This window comes from Pelodiscus sinensis, chromosome 1, assembly GCF_052426305.1.
Source record: "Pelodiscus sinensis isolate ZL-2025 chromosome 1, ASM5242630v1, whole genome shotgun sequence".
Lineage (NCBI taxonomy): Eukaryota > Metazoa > Chordata > Testudines > Trionychidae > Pelodiscus > Pelodiscus sinensis.
The window spans coordinates 291828113-291844530 of record NC_143052.1 but is presented as its reverse complement, the minus strand read 5'-3'; the positions used below and the strand labels follow the sequence as shown (position 1 = coordinate 291844530).

Below are 16418 nucleotides of genomic sequence, written 5' to 3'. Positions count from 1 at the left end.
ATCATTAAGAAAGGGATAGAGACTATGACAGATATTGCCTCTATATAAATTTATGATCTGCCCACATCTTGAATACTGTGTGCAGATGTGGTTGCTTCATCTCAAAAAAAGACATCCTGGCATTAGAAAAAGGTCAGAAATGATTAGGGGTATGGAACTTTTGCCATATGAGGAGAGATTAACAAGACTGTCTTTTCGGCTTGAAAAAGAGATGAATAAGGATGAAAATCTAAAAAATCATGACTGGTGTGGAGAAAGTAAATAAGGACAAGTTATTTACTTGTTCCTATAACACAAATGAAACTAATAGGGAGGAGGTTTAAAACAAACAAAAGGAAATATTTCTTCAAATAATGCATAGTCAACTTGAGAAACTCCTTGCCAGTGGATGCTGTGAAGAGCAGGACTTGAATAGTGTTCAAAAAAGAGCTAGACAAATTCATAGAGAATGGGTCCATCAATAGCTATTAGCCAAGATGGGTAGGAATGGTGTCACTAGCCTCTGTTTGTCAGAAGCTAGGAATGGGCGACAAGATGGATCACTTGGTGATTACTTGTTCTATTCATTCCTTCTGGGGCACCTGGCATTAGCAACTGTCACAAGATAGGATACTGGGCTAGATTAGAGATGTAATAGGGTAACTGTTTACATCTGTGTAGCACAGCATGGAGCCTGGGGTCAGTGGGGAACTCGGAGTCCCCCGCTGAACCAGGATTCCATGGCTCTGAAATGCACAAGAGCCCCTCCTGGGGACTCTTGTACATTTCAAAGCAGGCACTCATGTGCCGCCCGGAGTCAGCAGGATTTCCCGCTGGCCCCAGGCTGTACACGCAGTTCTGCATTCCTCCTCTGAAATGTACAAGAGCCCCAGTAGGGGCTCTTGTACATTTCAAAGGAAGAATGAGGAAGTGCCTATCGACGGCTTGATGGAAATTCCATCAACTATTCGACTAGTCAATTAACCACATTTTAACATCCCTAGCCGGGTCCCCCCACTGCACTCCAGCCTTTACACATTTAAGGCTGGTGCACAGCAGGGGACTCGGCATGAGCTGGGCATCAGCTGGCCTGGCTTGCACCAGGTCCCCCCTGCTGAGCTTCAGCCTTTTAAACATATTAAGAGCCTGCAGACTCTTAATACATTTAAAAGGCTGGTGTGCAGTGGGGAGGAGGGGGACCCAGGACGAGCCAGGAATCAGCTGGCCCAGCTCATGCAGGATTCCCCTTGCTGCGTTTCAGTCTTTTAAACGTATTAAGAACTGGCAGGCTCTAAATACATTTACATAATACATTTAAAGGCAAAGCTGCAGCGGGGTTAGCTCCCAGGACCAGGAGCTAACCCCACTGCAGCTCCCCTACTTTTCGACTAATCAATTAACTGATGAAACTAAATGTAACATTCCTAATCCAGTATGGTCATTCTTATGTTATCAACTTAAAATTTCCGTATCAACACAAGTAAGTTTTATGCTTTTATTTTTTGCAGCCTGAACAAAATTTTAAGTGATCTGGGATGAAAGACAACTTTCATTAATATTTTCCCTTTATGAAGAAAATACCTTGAAAATGCTGAAGCTGAAATTAACAATAAATGCAAGTGTCTTCTTGGGTAGATACAGAACCATTACAAAGGACATCAGTTAATTAACTAGCAAGTGTTTCAATGAATACACAGTGCTCATTACAAAATTACTTGGCAACAAACAATAAGTAGATAACATTACTGAATCACACTGCTCACTCTGAAAAAGAAGTCAACTACATCACCACTCAGCCAAATATGACCTTCATCTTCACACCTCTAATTAATGTTAAAACTCTATTTTTAGAATCTGTTGTTGTTCTTAATTTGTGTGTGTGAAAGGTAATACTAAATTATTTTTTGCCCATGTATGTACATAAGTATACAAGGCTAAAGTGTTCATAGGATCTTAAATGCATGAATTGTGTATCTTCAACTACTAGAAAATTAAATTCTCAATTTCAGATCCAGGATTTAGCCCTTGGGCGTTTGCTTGATGACTGTATACTTGTAAATCTGTAGGGACAGAAGTGAGAGATGCCTTTTTTAGACAGACTTCTCTTTTAGTACAAGTGAACGTGCAAATGTTCCTAAACCTGGATGGCTTTGTGGTCTCAAATGTTCTTAAAGCCAGATTATCGGTTTCACTTTGATTTTTTGAAGTCACATAAATTCTTCCTCAATGTCCCACATTACACCCATTTTCTGTCTCCCTTTGCTATGGAATCAGACCTTACTGTAATAATAATAGGGATGTTAACCATTGGGTTATAGAATAGTCAATTTCCTGAATGAATTCTTAGCAATTAATCGACTATTCTATAGTCCTCGGGGGTGGGGGCAGCAGTGCGGAGTGCCAGGCGGGAGCTGGTCCAGAGGGGAGCCAATTTAAAAACCAGCTCCCTTTGCAGATCGTCTGCTTTCCATCCCAATCTGCTGCCTTTGATTCAGAGGCAGCAGTGTGGGGTGACAACAGCCCCTGTACATGTGGGATTCTGAGCTCCCTGCAGACAGGGACTGCTACCAGGGACCAGTCTCTCTCTGTGGCAGGCCCAAGCTAGCCATGGGCAGAGTCTGCTACATGCTAAGCTGCATCCCCTGACCCTTCCCTACCCTGCTGCCTCTGATAGGCACAGCGGTGCCTAATGGTTTATAGTTGGCTCCCCCCACCGCTGCCTCTGATATACAGGTGGCAAGGGGTGGGGGAAATGCGAGTAGTTGACTAAATTAACCGATAAGTCTAGGTTTATCGATTAATTGCCTAGTTGACTACTCTTTCACATACCTAAATAATACTGTTCAAATATTCTGAATTAGAAAAGGTAAAAAGGAGCTCACCTCATTCACATACAAAGCCTTCCAATTTTTTTGTTTTGGGAAAACTGTCTCCAAAATTTCAAAGACTGAAATTACAGCATAAGTAGTTTTCACTGCTACTGCAGTTTTCAAAATATGAAGAAGCCTCAATGCAATTTTTAAAATGGAGAGTGAACTGTTAGTATGGCATCATGTGAGAACATACTCTGGGAAGCTACACTGTGCATTAATATCTAAAGCTCTGAAAATCTGCTTGGGAAGAATGCAAAAACACTTGAGAACAAGTCGACTAAGCTTAAGTGTTAGAAATAAATAGTCTTTACTATCAGTCACTTATACAAAATGCAGTTCAAATTAGATAGCAGTCCTATATGTTAGTGAACATTTTATTTTACATACAGGACAATTTCTGTTTTTCGTTATTTACTCAGGCCAACGACTTCCATGGAATTACTCTGTATTTACATCAGGGCGACGGACAGTAAATATGATTAATATCAGAGTGTAATTTGTATGTCTTTATAATATTTTGAAGTAAAAATATAAAATGTATTAGAATTCACTCTGCTCTGTGTTTATAGGACTTCAGAATAAATAGGTCAGATTCAATATATACCAATGTAGTCTTTAAATCGTGAAAAGGATGCTATTTACAATCACGCACACAAAAATATGGGCATTTATTTGCTATTTGATTAACTAAGTTTTTGACTGTTTTGCAAAGTGAATTTTAAACATTAACACCCAGTGAGGTAAGCATCAATAGATTAATTCTAACATAGCTGAAAAAAGAATTGGCAAAACCTTTTAGTCAATTCTGAAAATAACCATAGCATTTAGAAACCTAGAGGAAAAATTACATACCAAGGAGGTCTTAAAAGCTATTTTAGAAAATCAAGCAGTGAACACTTAGGCAGAGTTTAATTAACAGACAACCTCTTTAGTGTAAGTAAGAAGAGAGCATACCTATTCAACCTGTTGGTGTGTATGTGTGCGCATGTATAAAGCAGAGCTGCTATGGCAACAATGAAGCCACAGTGGGTAATAGGAACAGATACTATATTTTGGGAGAAAATAATGTTTCACACTATAGATGAATGTCTACGCATATAGAGAAAATTGGCACACTGGAATGAAAATTGGCTGAAGGGCAGGAAACAAATAGCTGCTAGCTGCTAATGGAATTGTTTCCACTTAGAAAATGCTCACTAGAGAAGTACTTAAAGGAAACACAGTTAGGAATGCAGCATAATGATTTTGTGTGTGGAGTAGGTAACATATTGAAAGAACATTTCTAAGTTATCACTACGCTGGATATCATGTGAATAAAGAGGAAGGCAGCCAAGCACAGGCTGTACTATCACCACTAATATTTGGGTGTAAAGGAATCAGCAAACTACTCTCGCAAACAACCATCAAAACGGTAAAAAGGAAGAGGCAACTATAAATCATGTTATTCTAAATAGACATTGTGGAACATACTGAGAGGGGAAGGATTTAACAGCTGTAAAATCTTGGCAGTCTTCAGATAAACTAGTGAACAGGAAAATGTAGTACAGTAAACTTCCGATAATCCGGCACCTTTAGGACCCAGGGGGTGCCGGACTATCAGAAGGGGGGCTATGAGAGGTCTGGGGTGGAGGGGATGCTACCACAGACCCCTCATAGCCCCCCTTCCGATAGTCCGGCTCTGCCCCAGGCATCCCTGATTCAGCCGCTTCTGGTCAGTTTCAGCAGTAGCTGAATCGGGGACGCTTGCAGCAAAGCAGCTGGAGTGTTGCCGGGTTGGTCCCGCAGCGCCGCTCCTCGGCGCTACTGGACCAACCCCGCAGCGCCCCAGTTTCTCTGCCCCAGCTGTCCCCATTCAGCCGCTGCTGAAACCGATCAGGGGCTGATTCTAGGAAGCCGGAGCAGAGCAGCTCTGCCTCGGGCTTCCTGGAGTCAGCCGCTGGTCAGTTTCAGCAGCGGCTGAATGGGGACAGCTGGGGTGCTGCCGGGTTGGTCCCTCAGCCCCGAGGGGCAGCGTTACGGGACCTACCCTGCAGCACTCCAGCTGCTCTGCCCCCAGCTTCCCCGATTCAGCTCTGGTCAGTTTTAGCAGCGGCTGAATCGGGAAAGCTGGGGGCAGAGCAGCTCCAATGGTCCAGCTGCCTGGAGCACTTCCGGGTTCCTGATGGTGCTGGACCATCAGATGCCGGACCATTGGAGTTTTACTGTATTGGGTTGGAACAGAGTATAAATGTAGGTAAAGTGTATCATTATAAAGAGTTGTACTGTTTAAAGCAATAGAGTTCCTTGAAATTAGAGTAATTAATTAATGTAGATCCACCACACTATGAGCAGAATATCATTTCCTTCATGGAATAAAATGAAAGTGACAGATATATTTAGATTGGTGTATAGCCCAGATTGTGCTATGTGCTTTCAAATACAGAAGATGATAAAGTCTTTGCTCCCAGTAAGGATAGATTAAAATGATGAGGACAAAAGGTGTGACTAAGAGTGCAACATATAAGCAACACAACTAATAGGATGACGGGTCGCATATTACTGGTACATTTTTATCGTTTTTTAAAATTGAAAACATAAGTCTCTTGCCCATTCTCTCCATAAAGCTCAGCCCTCATCTTCCTCCCACACCAACTCTCAGCTTGTGTCCCCACATCCTCCCACTCCAAACAGATGAAGAGTTTACTCATATAATAAATAAATGACAAGAGAAATGTATGAATTAATCAGTTTGTTTCTTCTATGTGTCTCAGAAGAAATGAGCCTTCAGCAGCCTGAAGAAGAGTCATGGTTCTGTGGATCTGCTCAAGGAAGTCATTCCATCATTTAACTGGTTAAATTCTGCATAATTCACATTTAATACATAAGAAGTGAGCAAAATTGGCATGTGTATTCACTGTATTATAATAAAGAATATAGGGACCTTATACTTTTGTGTTATAATTTGGGCCACTATTTGTGTGGTTTATATGATAACAGGAGCTCAGGAAATGAGTCAGAACTGCTGCAGTTTCTGCTACTGGTTTCCTGGGATTGCTACTGCTTTCAGTGGGCAAGCAGCTACTTACAGTTCTTGGGGGGAGGGGAGAGTGGTGTGTATGCGTGCACGCACCCTCCCTACAGACTTCTACACTGTAGCTCCATGAGAAAGCCTCATGCAAAAGGGAATGAGGGAGTTAGGCTGCAGAGCAGATCTGCACTTCATGATGCTCTACTGACAGTATCCATAAAGACAGAAATATCAAGTAACTAGAGAAAGAGGCAAAATCATAGTGCAACACTTTTTCCACTTCCCCTGCCAGATCTAACATGGAATAAAAGATACCCTCTACACTGCAGAGGGCTGCTAGCATTTGCTGAGGGTGTGACTGGCACCTGCCCAAATGGGAAACAGAAAAGAAATCCAAGGGCTGGTGTCTGTTGCATAAGGCCATGGAATATCATTTCACCAAGAAAAAGAGGACAAACAGCTACACCAACAAAGCACATTTTTGAATAAGTATTTATGTGTTTCTTTTCAAGTTAGTTTAGTTCATTCTAAACATTCACACACACAAATTATATAGAAGAACTGCCCTCCAAACAAGTGGAATTTTAAAAGTCTGTGTGTTGGAAATAATGAGAATATTTAATATTAAATGTATTTGGGGACTGATATTATACTCAACTTTTTTCTACATATTTATATAGGCACAGGATCTGATTTTAGCATTAAAACACAGAATCCAAATATAGAAGCAATCTATTATTTTAGCCATCTCTTTGCCAAGAGAGGATTGTCCCTACAATATTGTGTATGTTCAGTTCTGAATACACATATCTTAAAATTGTGCACCAATATACCTCTTTTAACTACAGACACATAATACAAACATTTTAAAACATATATTTTAAGACTATATATTCTAAGTACAAAAAACATATATCTAATACATCAATATATTTTCTACTAGTAATAATTGAAAAATATGTTAAGAAGGCTATTATAAACAGGTACATACCACAGGCTGTTTCGTTATGTCCACCAAGTCCTTAATGTTATAATACTGGTGTTTTTCAAAGGCAGAAAAAAGCATGTCCAACACTTGCTGTTTATCAGCCCGAGCTCGTTTTCCATCTTCTTTTTTCTTCTTTTCATACTCAATCTATGAATTAAAATATATTTTGAAAGATGTACATACAACATGTTTTCTGTGCATTTCTCTGCACAGAGTACTGCAGTATTTTTTAAAAAAGTTCTATTTAATAAAACATTTTGAGGCTACATCCTGCTTTTCATTTCCAAAAAATCAACATGTGAGTCATAATTCAAACTTTTGTAGCTCAATATCAGATAAATAATAACCCCACTTCATAATTAAAGGAACAGAGGAAGAGAGATTAACTGACTTGCCCAAAACTAGAGAGAGTTCATATCCTACCATAAGAATTGGGATATGAACTCAAAAGTTCTGAGTCTATCAGGGTGAATTGATTTAACTCAAGGAGATTTAGATCATTTATTTAAATCACAATTTAAATAACCAAAAATAACTGATTTAAATCAAGTTTCCCAAAGTAATTCTTGACATATTTCTTCAGTGGTGAAAATCTGATCACTAAAACATGTTAATTTACACCTCAAGACAGTATTTTACATCTAAGAGGGTATATTTCATGTAATTTTTTTAGATAATAAAAATCAAGTTAATTTAGGAAATAGTACATAATACTCATTGGTCTTAAACTGCAGCAAGGGAGGTTTAGGTTCGACATTAGGAAAAACTTCCTAAATGTCAGGTGGTTAAACACTGGAATAAATTGCCTAGGGAGGTTGTGGAATCTCCATCTCTGGAGACATTTAAGAGCAGGTTAGATAAGATATCTATCAGGGATGGTCTAGATGGTGCTTAGTCCTGCTGTGAGGGCAGGGGACTGGACTCAATGACCTCTCAAGGTCCCTTCTAGTTCTATAATTCTACCCCTGTACAGAGTTTGTACAGAGCTGCAGATGCAGCAGCAGTACGTTAGGAATGGTAAGAACTACATCCCAATAATTTGCTGTATAGACACAATAGCACTTATATTTTATTAAGCTAAATCTTAAAAGTTACATAAGAGTTTCGCAATTGCACTAGTCTCCTGTGTTGCCAGCTGATGGCTGTCCTTAAATGTGTTTGTTTTTAATTTTCAAATTTTATTATCTTAACAGATAAGTCCTCAGGACACAAAATGTATGGTGTCGTTAAAACTTCTACAATTAACTCTCATTTTCCCCACTCCCACTGTCATTTTGATGCAGATCTGATTCCAAGTTACCAAAAAAAGCTAAGACTGACTGCTTAGAGAGCACTTTGGAGAAAGTGCCATTGAAAATAAGTATAAGATGGGGTTACATAACATAACATAAGAACGGCCGTACTGGGTCAGACCAAAGGTCCATCTAGCCCAGTATCCTGTCTGCTGACAGTGGCCAGCACCAGGTGCCCCAGAGAGGGTGGACCGAAGACAGTTATCAAGCGATTTGTTTCCTGCCATCCTTCTCCAGCCTCTGACAAACAGAGGCCAAGGACACCATTTTATCCCCTGGCTAATAGCCTTTTATGGACCTAACCTCCATGAAATTATCTAGTTTCTCTTTAAACTCTATTGTAGTCCTAGCCTTCACAGCTTCCTCTGGCAAGGAGTTCCACAGGTTGACTACACGCTGTGTGAAGAACTTTCTTTTATTAGTCTTAAACCTGCTACCCATTAATTTCATTTGGTGTCCTCTAGTTCTTCTATTATGGGAACTAATAAATAAAGAAAAGTTATCAGCCCTCTCCACACCACTCATGATTTTATATACCTCTATCATATCCCCCTTCAGTCTCCTCTTTTCTAAACTGAAAAGTCACAATCGCTTTAACCTCTCCTCATATGGGACCCTTTCCAAACCCCTAATCATTTTAGTTGCCCTTTTCTGAATCCTGTCCAAGGCCAAAATATCTTTTTTGAGGTGAGGGGACCACATCTGTACACAGTATTCAAGATGTGGGCGTACCATAGTTTTATACAGGGGTAGTAAGATATTTTGGGTCTTATTTTCTATCCCTTTCTTAATGATTCCTAACATCATTTTTCCTTTGGGAAAGCTAAATTATGCTGAAGTAAAAAGGAAATAGACGTATGGTATCACCATTACGGTCTATGACCATGATGTTCCCAAGTAAGGTGCATGTATTATGAAACATAAAATAAGAAAATGACACAGTGGCTATTGCCAACTCTAGATTTCTCTTACCCAAATATACAGTATAGAAAGCTGCAGTAATAGATTCTAAACCTAGTTAACTAATTAAACAAGCCGTAAGGATTAGCTAAACTAAACCTTTTTTAATCCAGGGAACAGACTTCTTCAAAATATTCCCAGAAAGGGTCTCTTTTATACCCAGAAGCCATGACAACTTTTCTATAACAAAAGTGTAAGGGAATATAGGAAGCTCTGTTTGTGCTGAAAAATTTCTTCCCTTTTTCTTTTCAGTTCACTCCACTGTTCCTTACTATGTTGCCTCTGTCCTTTCCTATATATTGTCTCTCTGTGTCTAGACAATGTCTTAACTAACTCTGTCTTCTTTGGCTCAGGACCACCACTACATAAGCACAGAACTAAAGCAATCCTATCCAGTCTGCGTCTGTGCACATGACAGTCTGCTGAGAAACAGACATGGAAGACTTTCAAGAAGGAAGACCTGGTTGTTAGGCTGGACAGATTAGAGCCATTAGATCAGTGATCACCAACCAATAGATTGGGATCTACTAGTAGATCTTGGAGCCTTTGACAGGTGATCCTGAGAGGTTTGGCTGAGAGGCAATCAAGCACCGGCACTTCATCTGCCACTCTAAGCACTGCTGTACTGCTCCTGCCTCTACTTTGGAGCTGTCCCCCACCCCAGGGAGGCTCCTGCTTGCTGTACAGGGCACAGGAAGAGGAGGAAGGGAGGAGCTGATATAAGGGTGCCCCTCCCTCCCACCCAGTACCCCATCTGCACAGAGCTGGGGGGAGGGGAGAAGGGATGAGGGATAGAGAGAGTTTGCTGGCTGCTTTTGGGAATGGTGCAGGACCAGGGGAAGGGTGAGCCTGCTGTAGCCCCCTGCACCACCATTCAGAAGCCACTTATGGTAAGTGGTGCCCAGCTGAAGCCTGCATTCCAAACCCCGACCCCAGTCCTCAACCGCTCCTGCCCCCCAAACCTTTGCCCCTAGCCTGATGAAAGTGAGTGAGGATGGCGGAGGGAGGATGGAGTGAGCCGAGTGGGGCCTTGGGGAAGGGGCAGGAAGGAGGCGGGGCAAGGGTGTTTGGATTTGAGGTAGATCCTGGATTGCACTTCAATTTAAAAAGTGATCTCATGCTTAAAAAGGTTGGATCACTGCATTAGATCATTTTTATGATACTGTAATTGTAGGCGTAGCACACCTATGATAACATTTCATCATAATGATTATTTTAAATTAGAAATAGTATTTTCTTGATGATTTAAAAAACAATCCAATTTAAATAAAAAATCTGATTTAAAATAAAAAATACATTTTTTATTTAAAAAACCCATTGATTTTTATCCACCAGGGAGTCTACACCTCTTGGTACAGTCAACTAATTTTTATTCCCTGATTCGTTTTGGTGATTTATTACACTATAATTACTCTGAAAGCCTGTGTTCCTTAGATCTGAGAAATCTTCAAAATGGCAGCAAGTCAGCATCATTTGCAAAATGCATTTGTCAATAAAGTGAGTTATTATGGCTCTTTATAATCCCTCTTAAACGACATTGTGAATTTAATTTCATTCTGTCTAGTATCATATCACTGTCCCACAAAAATTTATTTTTGTGTAAAAAGAAAGCAAGAAAAATAAAATTAGCCAGTCCAACTACGAATTTATCACAAAAATTACAAGGATCTTCAAAATTAGGTAATGACACATCCAACTGAGAATCCTTTAACTATAAAGCAAATAGAATTAGGGACTCATTTGTTTGATGGAAACTTGTTACATGAATAAAGAATGTAGAATTACACGTTCTGTTGTATCAAATTTACTTCTTTAACCAATGTTTCAGGTACCACGTACAGAACATTTGGGATTAGCCTTTCCTCCTCCCCTCCGAATTTTGCAAGCAGCATTTCCATCAGTGCAATCAACTAGTTAGGTGCTGCACATGTTTCTGTGGTGATGTAGGCACCAGAATGAAACTGGATAACATCTGCAAGTTACACTTATATCATGGAGGAAAGACTATTGTACCTGAGCCCAGGCAGACGATAACAGTCTTCCTTATAAGATATGCATTTATGCAGCTGCTTAGGAAATATTCAAATGCCACCCAGCTGATTAGCAGAATGCCCATTAATTGATAGATAAAAAGACATCGTATGGGTTTTCTTAATTCTAGCCACAAGTGAAAGAGAGAGCTTTTGGATTTGTTTTTCCATAATTGTTGTTATCAGCCAGTTCTGTTCTCCGTTACACCAGTGCAGGTCTGGAATAATAAGCTTGGCTTTCACAGAGTTATTCAAGATTGTGATGTGCATAAGTAGGAGCAGCCTTTGGCATTCTGTAACTAATCTCTTTTTAGTGCTTCTGAAGGGTTCATTTTTAATGTGGGATCTAAGTGCTGTAATAACACTGAGATTCTCAAATAGTTTTATAAACATTAAAAAATACTATACTTTACTAAAAAAGCGGCAAGGAGTCCTGTGGCACCTTATAGACTAACTGAAGTGTAGGAGCATAAGCTTTCGTGGGCAAAGACCCACTTCGTCAGATGCATGCATCTGATGAAGTGGGTCTTTGCCCACGAAAGCTTATGCTCCTACACTTCAGTTAGTCTATAAGGTGCCACAGGACTCCTCGCCGCTTTTGCAGATTCAGACTAACACGGCTACCCCTCTGATACTATACTTTAGTAAAGTATCCCTATAACTTAAAATAAAGTAAGGAAGAATCACACTCATTTTACATGGGGAGAGCCCAAAATACAGAGATTCATTGTCCTGCCCAAAGTCAGTGTTGTGTTGTACCCTGTAATAACATGGAGGGAGGCAGGAAAAAATGGAAGAGCAAGGAATCAAACATATCTTTAAAGAATAGTTCAGTCTACCATGGGATTACAAATAATATTAGCCTCCTGTTTGGAAACAGATGTCTCTCAGCTTGGTTTCTGCCAGAATCCTTCCCTTTGGCCGTTTCATGTTCAAGTACAATAATCTCTTATATTGTGGGATTCTTAAAAACAGCCTTGAATGAAAACCTCTTATTTAAATGTTAAGTGTCTTTCAGGCCACTTTCTGCAAAAGATTTAATATTATGTTTATACACTTACAAATTCAGGAAGTGGGAGGGGGAGAAATGAGGATGAAGGAGAATTGGTCCCTCTGGGCAACAGGAGTCTTCTTCAAACAATTAAACAAATCCCAACCCTGCAAATGAACAGTTATGCTTAACTAGAAAGATTTCTCAGAAGGTTAAGGTTAGTTTTTAGGAAGGTGGTCCATAAACACTAATGATCAGTAACACTGAAGCTGAAAAATGTGTCAGTCATTGGTTATTTTTGCATAAGTGCAATGTAAATAAAAATATAGCTAATCAAAGACTGACCATTTCCTGTCCACAGGAGGGAAAAAAGACCATCAATCACCTCTCAAAGCTGCTGTGAAAATGTAGCAGGCCAGTTATTAATTCTGGTATCACTATAGTGCCCAGAGGGACCTCCTAATTCTGTCAATAACTTGTAATTATTTCCTGGCATATAGCTCACAAATACACTGGTAGGCAAAAACAGGAAAATGAATGGAATGTATTTTATAAGAGTGATACAAGTGCATTAAGTCACTGTCCTCTACTGGGAAAAAAGATTTTCAAACACAAGTAGACACAGAAGAATCAACTTTGTGAAAGGCAGCTCACATCTTTACCTTTTCAAACAGCTAATCTTAGAAGGATCAACTAAGAGGCTGAAATGAAAACTGGTATAATCAATTAGCTTCTGACAGTAAGATTCAGTGGAACAGCAGCACTAAATGATATAACCCAACCTGAATGAAAAACACCTCTAGTTGTTTTGAGGAATGCAATTCAGTGATACTCTCATACGATAGGAAAGTCCTTCAAGAGCAAAATAGGAACTGCCTCTTGAAGGGAGTCCTCAGGAAACTCAGACCCATATGGCATTTGGCAAATGGGGACAAATGCCAACTAGTGGTAGAGGCTCAAGTCAGTAGCTTATAAATATAGATGAAGTTAGTTTTTAAATGTTATACCCATAATATATAAGATACCTTAAAAAGAGACACAGGGACTGGAAACAACATAGATTTAAAAGGTGGACCAAATAGGTTTTAAGTGTAGGTGCTTTCTGAACCTAAAGCTTGTTACGAGTAGGGGAGGGATTATCTGGTCATGATGTAGTTGCCACAAAGGCCTCTCTTATCAGAAAAGCAAGATCCGTAGGAAGGAGAAAGGAAAAATTATAGCTCCTGCTGTGGCTCCTTTAACGGCCCGGGGTTCTACATAATTTGATTTTTCTTTGCCTGCTCTTGAGTTTGGTGACTTCAATAACTCAGAAACATAATGGTTGAAAATTTGGGCATGAAAGGTGGAGAGAGTTTGTCACTGCAAGTGGTATGATTTTTCCAGAAGAGGAGCACTGACTTGATCTTTTCTATGCCTTTCAGGAATTTTCTGTCCCTTTCAAACAATCGAAAAACAAAATCAAACCAAACATCCTGACGTGGAAGGTCAGACTAAATTGAGGTAAAAAATAATCTAAGGGATTTTTTTGAAGCAAAAATGAGCTAAATCTTCATGCAGAAGGCAAATCATAATTTGAAAGCCACAACATAATTTGAAAAAGCTAATGGCAATCTCAACACAACCTGTGAAGATGTTCAACAGTTTTGCAGCATCTCATCATTGTACCTGTACAAGTGATATTTAGAGAAAACTTGTTTAGAGACTGACCACGTTCATCTAGAGAAACAAGCTGTTCAAACTGAATCCTGTCAAGCAAAAATGATCACCCTTTAAATTGGACACTTTCTATACAGAGGAAGAAAGCAAATGATCTTGTAACACATTCCTATGAGGAGATGCTCAAAACTATACCCACTGTTAGCCTTTTATAGGACTACTTTATCAAACGTACTCACTCATATACTGCAATGTATAATTTTTTCCTCCCTCGAGAAAATGTTATGGAACAGTATGCATTTTATTTTTTAAGTGAGCTGAAATACTACTATTTTATTAACTGCTAAACAGCAATGGACAATATTTCTGATTATCTGTTATATTTCAAATTTATAGATTAATTCCTTCCCATTGGGAGCTTTCATCTTCACAGAGGAGTGCTCTCTACAAAAATGCAGCTTGAGTATTCTAGAATTCCTAACACAGTAAGCCATACAATTCATACACAAAAGTGGCTATCACTCCTTACTTCTTAATGAAGATTACATTGTTGAATATTGTACGAATGTTTAGCTGACATTTGCTAAAACTTCTGTAGTCCCCTTACTAAAGGAGCCTCTGACTTTTACTGGGAGGATTCTGTGTGCTGCCATCTAGTCCTAGAGACTACAACTCCCACTAGCCCTTGGGGGGGAAAGGGGAGAGGGAATCTGTAGCTTTTCCAGGCATGAAGAGAGAGAATTAGTAGTCTTCATTTTGGGAGAGAAGGGTCAGGCTGCTGTGGAGGAGCCTTATCCAGTCCAGGAGCTGTTGTGTTGCAGCTAGAGCCTGTGATTGAGAGCCTATGGACCTTGGGTCTAGCAGGCTGCTTCAGGGGCTGCTAATTGTCCCTCGAGGGGAGAGACTCTGGCTGTGCCTGCGGCTCAGAGGGGCCTACATAAACATGCGCAGGAGGTAACTGTGAGTAACTGGGCTCTCTGGGAAAGTGCTACCTAGGATAGACCTCAGAGAATAGACAGACTCTGAGTCCAAAGAGAGGTAGAGTGACCAACCCAGTGAACCAGAACTGTTGGCATTTAGTGGAGCCTGCTCCAGTGGCAGAGGGATTTTGTAGCTGGCTGCTCAGCTTGGACTGACATATGCAGAACCTACAGTGCTGTCTCCACTCCAGCTGCAGACCTTCAAGCACGCCCACGCAAGCGTCTGGGACTCTGAATCCAGAGAAGTGCACTCTCTAGGGTGGGATAAACGGTGGCAGTGCAAATGCCAAATAGATAAGTTTCCTTTCTTTCTGTGTACTTTTTAATTGATTTTGTTCACTGTTAATCTGTTAAACTTGGTTTCTTTAAGTTGTGAAGTAAAAGTGTGTTAATTCTAATGTAATCAGATATATCTTATTTATAATCGTTGCTTTGGAGTTAGGTCCAGGTTATTACTGGAATAATTTTATTCCTGGAGGCTCCCAAGGCATACCATAAGTGTATATAGAGCCAACCAGTTGGAGGCACCACCATTGTATTTTCTTTAGGAGCAAGGGACTGCAGCAAGGGGATGGATAGAAAATCCCCAACTAAACAACATCACCATTGAGGTACTCAGGATCTCCTTTTATGTTAAAACATCAGGTGCCCAGACACACATGTGAGTGTGACCTGTTTCCAAGTAACCCAGGAAGGAAAAAGGGGGTTAGAGTTCGTTATTTTATTGGAAACATTCAGTTATTTTGCCATTGGTATCTCAATCATGTTAATTAGCAATGCATAAAACCACCTGAAAACTTAAGCAACACCTCCCACTGCAGACTAGGAGCATGAAAAGCAACAAGAATACTGCTATTTTTAAAAAATATGGCATTGGTGCAGCATTCTTCACAGTTGTGAGGATTGACAGTTTATATAAAATTAAATGCTTCACTTTCATTTTATTCATGTTTTGTAACAAGATAAATCATGCAACCGAACCAAAACAGTTTTTGTATGTAATATGATATAGAATCATAGAATAATAGGACTGGAAGGGACCTCGAGAGGTCGAGTCCAGCCCCCCCGCCCTCAAGGCAGGACCAAGCTCCATCTACACCATCCCTGACAGATGTCTATCTAACCTGTTCTTAAATATCTCCAGAGGGAGATTCCACCACCTCCCTTGGCAATTTATTCCAATATTTGACCACCCTGACAGTTAGGAATTTTTTCCTAATGTCCAATCTAAACCTCCCCTGCTGCACTTTAAGCCCATTACTCCTTGTCCTGTCCTCAGAAACCAAGAGGAACACATTTTCTCCTTCCTCCTTGTGACACCCTTTTAGATATTTGAAAACCGCTATCATGTCCCCCCTTAATCTTCTTTTTTCCAAACTAAACAAGCCCAGTTCATGAAGCCTGGCTTCATAGGTCATGGTCTCTAGACCTTTAATCATTCTTGTAGCTCTTCTCTGTACCCTTTCCAATTTCTCCACATCTTTCTTGAAATGTAGCGCCCAGAACTGGACACAGTACTCCAGCTGAGGCCTAACTAGTGCAGAGTAGAGCGGCAGAATGACTTCACGAGTTTTGCTTACAACACACCTGTTGATACAACCTAGAATCATATTTGCTTTTTTGATAAATGTCCATATACACTGTATAAGCTAAATTAATACA

General features: G+C 40.0%; 1 protein-coding gene across 1 annotated transcript in view; it reads right to left on the bottom strand.

Moving 5' to 3' along the window:
* GTF2F2 (general transcription factor IIF subunit 2) overlaps positions 1-16418 on the bottom strand; it is a 139724-nt gene that overhangs the window by 9613 nt on the left and 113693 nt on the right. Inside the window, exon 8 of the mRNA XM_075918994.2 lies at positions 6851-6994. Coding sequence (XP_075775109.1) covers positions 6851-6994 — 144 coding nt within the window. The remainder of the gene's footprint in view (positions 1-6850; positions 6995-16418) is intronic.